This window comes from Ostrea edulis, chromosome 4 (genome assembly GCF_947568905.1).
Source record: "Ostrea edulis chromosome 4, xbOstEdul1.1, whole genome shotgun sequence".
Lineage (NCBI taxonomy): Eukaryota > Metazoa > Mollusca > Bivalvia > Ostreida > Ostreidae > Ostrea > Ostrea edulis.
In genome coordinates, this window is record NC_079167.1 from 57793037 (window position 1) to 57798474 (window position 5438).

General features: G+C 33.3%; 1 protein-coding gene across 1 annotated transcript in view; it reads right to left on the reverse strand.

Moving 5' to 3' along the window:
• Positions 1-853: 853 nt before the first annotated feature.
• LOC125670014 (zinc transporter ZIP11-like) overlaps positions 854-5438 on the reverse strand; it is a 36631-nt gene continuing 32046 nt past the window's right edge. Inside the window, 1 exon segment of the mRNA XM_048904906.2 lies at positions 854-2482. Coding sequence (XP_048760863.2) covers positions 2404-2482 — 79 coding nt within the window. The 3' untranslated portion in view covers positions 854-2403.

Here is a 5438-nt window from a genome sequence, read left to right on the forward strand (position 1 = left end):
CAGATCTTTATGTTGACTTGTCAGATGTATGTCTGATATATATTTACATTGCATGGTCAGAGATTTAACATGGACTTGTCAGAAAATGATGGCAGTAGATGGTACTAACACACCATTCTTGCAGGATACCAAGTTTCTGCTTCCGAAAATTTTTCAATCTGACAAATTAATTCAAAGATCTGACAAGTCAACATAAAATTCTGACAAGTCAACATAATAATCTGACAAATGGGTGCCAGAAAATATGGCACCATAAAAAGCCAAGCAGATGAAGACACTTTCCACATTTGGATTCCAATCGCTTTGAGAAGTCGAGCCTCCAATGACACAAGGCTGATTTTTTACTAGTTTCTGTGGAAACGAGGGGGTTATTTATATTCGGTCTTTCTATCAGACCGAATATAAATAACCCCCTCGTTTCCACAGAAACTAATTGAACCCAGAATCTCACTGTTGCCAAGTTACTGCATCCATTCGAAAAAGCACTGGTAATGAATAGTAACATACATTTCCTTTCACGAGATGCATGCCGTAAGCTCAATAACTAGTGGTTGTTTTCATTTTTGCACTGGCTTAAACTCGCATTGAATGAACCTGCTAATACTCTCCCAACCTAGGTCTGTCTAGTCCAACAGAACCCATGCATATTTAAATAGTCTGGCATGTAACAAATCTTGGTAGAAAACTTTAAAGAAACCTTCAACATTTTTTCATTTAAAATTTTTACACCATAGGAAATTATCCAAGTAAAATGTGAAAACCTGCAATAACATTTGTAAAGGGTTACCATCATCATTCGCTTAAAATTTCATAGACCTGAATTTAGTACAAGAGAAAAAATTAAAACTTCGGATAAAAAACAAAAAATTCTTTATTAACAACTATTGATATAAATTGCCTGTACCAGACATGCACAATATCAGATGATATAATTAATGCCATCAACACACATGATGAATTCAATCCACAGACTACACCATGGACCTGATTGAGAGATGTAATTAATAAGATCTATACATTTAGAACCCTGAACTTTCATATATGATGTTTGAAAATTTTTACATGTGAGAATTTCATATGCTCAAAGAAAAAGTCTCTTGGTGATAATAGTTTGATTTCTCACTTTCATTGGACTCACCATTACAAAAGTTTAATCAAATCTCTAAACTACAAAACCTATCCCAAACTTAAAGGGGCATAGACACGATATTGGTTTTAAAAAATTATTTAGATACAGCTGAACTTTGGTATCTCGAACACTCATATCTTAAGGAGGTATGCTACGTACACCAGAGAAAATTGATGTAGATGAAAAGTGGAGGATAAGTACAATATTTTGAAGTTGAAAATTTTCAAATTTACTTCATTTTGTCAAAAAATACAGTTTTAGTAGAAGATAATCTGAAAAAAATTTAAAACCCCTACTGGACTCAAACTTGCTACCTACAGTTCAGCAGTCGGTATGCTAACCTACTGAGCTACTCGGCTAGGTATTTAAATTGAAAAGGAAAAGTCAAATATTGCTGATATTGATTTTTTCATCCATGTTTTTAAAGGAAGTCGGCCATTATGACGATGTAGAGTACCTCCTTAAATGCCATGGATATGGTGAAGTGATTCAAAAGTCCCATGCAACCACTTATTCTTTAAAGTATTTTACCTTTGATATCTCAAATCCTCAGGTATCTCAAAAGTATTTTCTCCATCCCATCAAGTTCCAGATAACAAAGTTTGACTGTATTTAATCAATAATGTGATAGTATTTGATTCATGTAAAACATAACCTAAATTTCAAAAACTAATGTGAAGATGTACTTGAGACACCTAAACATTTCCTTTTTAATAAAAGGCTTGAGCTCGGTCTATGTTTACATGTCACATGACTCAACTATCAGATGACGGCTTCAGTGAAAAAAAAGCTTTAAAAGGAAAATTTTCTCTTCTTTCTTATTTGTGCTTGCTCCCTAAATTGATTTATCATTAACGTATGTCAACATGTTGAGTGCTTTTGACATACATTTTAGAAATCTTGGTGTTCTCACCTCCGCACATATTTTCCTGGCTATGACGAGTGTGTTGACAAACACAATTTTTGGAGCTAGATTTTATGTAAATACATAATACGTATATCTTGTGTAAAAATATTCTAAAACTACTTTTTCATGAAAGATCTTTATTTCTATAACAAAAAACTGTCAATTTCAATTGATCAAAAATCATGTCCATGCCCATTTATCGATAAAACACTATTTCATCAACAGACAGATGGATATTCACACATTTAGCATAATTATTAACAATTATATCCACTTGATCATTGTTTGAACACTAATGCCATAAAATATTGTTTTAAAATATTCTGTTTATTGGTAAATACAATTTAACAGGTTTTATTATGGTAGGTCATCCTAAACCAACATCCAAGGACATCATTACCACAAAACCAATGACAGCTCCCCAAGAGGAAATCTTCCCATTTCCACTGAAAAACAAGAAGAAAGTTGCTAAGAGCATTTTATAAATATCTAAATACATCCCCTCCAAAAGCACAATTGAAATGGGACAGAAATCAATGTAGGAGTCCATGCAAGATGCGTTAATTGCTTCTTTAAGAGTTATGTATAATGACTAGGTGAAAAGGAAAATCACTTGTGACCCAGACACCATTTTCCTACATCAGCGTCTAGTTTGCCTGACCTCTGACTTTTTGACTTCCTAATTCAATAAGGATAATTCTCATCTCATAAGTTGTGAAGATTTGGGACTCCAAATGTAAAAGGAAACTATTTGCCAACATCATTGTACAGTTGAGCGAGTTCCATTAACCTTTGACCCCTCTATTGATAGGGATCATCCTCAACCCATGGCAAGTCGTTGACTCGAAGTGAAAACAAAAGGGAGACTACTCAAGGCTATTTAAGGAGAGATAGACAGAAAACTTTGATTATGTTATACCCCCTCCCTCCCCTCATTGGAAGGGGGAGGGTGGGGTATGAGTAACATTCAATAATGATCTAATAATTCAAGAACTGTGACTTATATTATGGCTGTTAGGGCTATATGTATAAAGTAGATTCTTCTCAGCAAGTGATTAACATTTGCCTTTATCACCAAATCAAAAGTTTCACAGATTGAGACTGAATGGTGATGATGCCATCAAATCAAGTACTTGCATAATATAAGGAATCTACAGCACTGCAATACTTAGGTACACAGCAACCACAGTAATGATTAGTGTATTTAAGAAATGACGAGAAAAGGTCAGGATGTATCCATTCCAATCTCTTGTGTAATTGAAATATGATCTCTGTGATCTCCTCCTGATCATGATATCTCACTACAAAGAAGCATATAAAGGTGCATACCGTTATTTCTGAAACCTTTATAGGCTATTACTGAGTAAAGGGATGCAGTGGACAGGGGAATTAATTTACTCCGGTGGGTAAAGTCATGAAAACTCTTTATCAAACCTTAACAAAATGTATCTACATTATTATTTTTTTAGTTGTTTTGTTTTATTACAAATCTGTTAGAGCAGAACAACTCTAAGGTTATATGTACATGTCATCTAAGTAATGTCATAGAAACCAGCAGTTGAAAAGAAAGTCGGCACATTAAACTTGGATTCAGCAGGAGAGTGAAAATTTCATCAATGATTTGTGAATATTTTTCAAATTATTATCATTATCTGGTTTCTTTAGGACTTCCAAATGGATGTTGTGTCTTGAAATACTTCTGGTTTACCAGAATAGGTGTTCAAAAGCAGCAACATGACAAATTTGATATTAAAAGCCTCATAATTTACACCTGTTTGAAAATGATTTAGTTGTTTCTGGGTCGTCTCTCAACAAATTTGAAACATGTAACATACTGCTACATTTCAAAAAGGGAGAGATGACTCAGAGATAACAAAATATGCATTTAATTTCTGAAAATGTGCAAAATCCAAAAATATGAATTTGTCATTTTAAATGCTACTTTAATTAAACTTCTAAAAATAAATGAGTATGGAATAGCTCAGTATTTGTGTTTTCAATGTGATCATGTTAATATATCTAAAACAATGGTTTCACAGGAGAAGTGTGGGTATTGTGTGACAACTCAAAATCAAAACATTATCACTATATAATATTAGACATACTTTTGTTTCTTGTTACATGCATATGAATGATTATAAGTGTTTCCTGATATTATATATAATACAACTGCCTGTAAATACCATCAAAAGAATATTCTAAATACATGTATAACAGACACTGTTGATTGATTGTTTGCTGTTTTCTGCCACACTAAACAATTTTTCAGTTATCTGGTGGTGCCCAGTTTTTATTGGTGGAAGAGAGAACCCAGATACAATGTACCTGGGAAGAGACCACCAATCTTCCGCAAGTAATGATATAAGATTTTATGTAATAATCCCAATGTAGCATTGGAAATTTTTAAAAGAAAATACAATCCTAATCTATAAAATAAATAATGATTAATTTTTTTAGCATTTGCATACAGCAATAGAGCTTGAAGTTTGCTACATGTTATACTCTCTCTCTCATATTAAAATTTCTTGGGGGTAACAAGATCGATCAAAGCCAGTTACATATTTTCAATAACAATTTAAAGTAAAGTGGCAAGATTAATCGATTGATAGGGGGGAGGGGGCGGAGGATGAGAAACATTGTCACTGTATTAAACATCACAAGGCAAAGAGTTGAACATGAGTGGAAAAACCAGGGTGTTGTATTTTCTGTTACACAAAACAGTCTTCTCATTTTTAGATCCTTCATTTTATCATTTGTATTGTGATGTTAAAACAAACAATATAACATCACATCTATCCCTATGCCCCAGCTAACGATCAATATTACATTTTCGTTTTATATATATAAGAGCTAATCACTTTCAATCAATATTATAATGCACCGCATTGTGAAGCATGACTAGGATGAAACTGAGATAATCCTAGCAAGTTCATAATCTCAGGTCAACACAAAGTGGCTTTGCGAGAACAAAAAGGGTGGGCATTAGGTCTGTGGGAGTTTTTTATTAAAATTAAAAAATTTATTAGACACATGTGTAGACTAGAATTTTCTCTGTCCTAATCTTTAGAGACCGCTTGCTATAAATAATGTACCGAGTGGAAAATATTTTGCATAGGAGATGATGCATGATATAAAGCAAGAAATACTTACAACATGCATCCTCCTGGCATAATAGATGGTGCAGTCTAACAATCTGAAAGTGTGCGATTTGTTTGATAAAAGTTGCTGATGTTTGTGGAAGTTTATAAAGTAAAACATATCTCAAGGAAATCTCAATTTCTGTGAGGGGTGATATAAAACTAACAAGACATAGATAAAAAAAAAATTGGGGAGATGTCCTCTAACAGGAGGTTAGTTGGCAATAAGTATCATAGGAAAAGACATTAGTAGAAGTCTGTACAC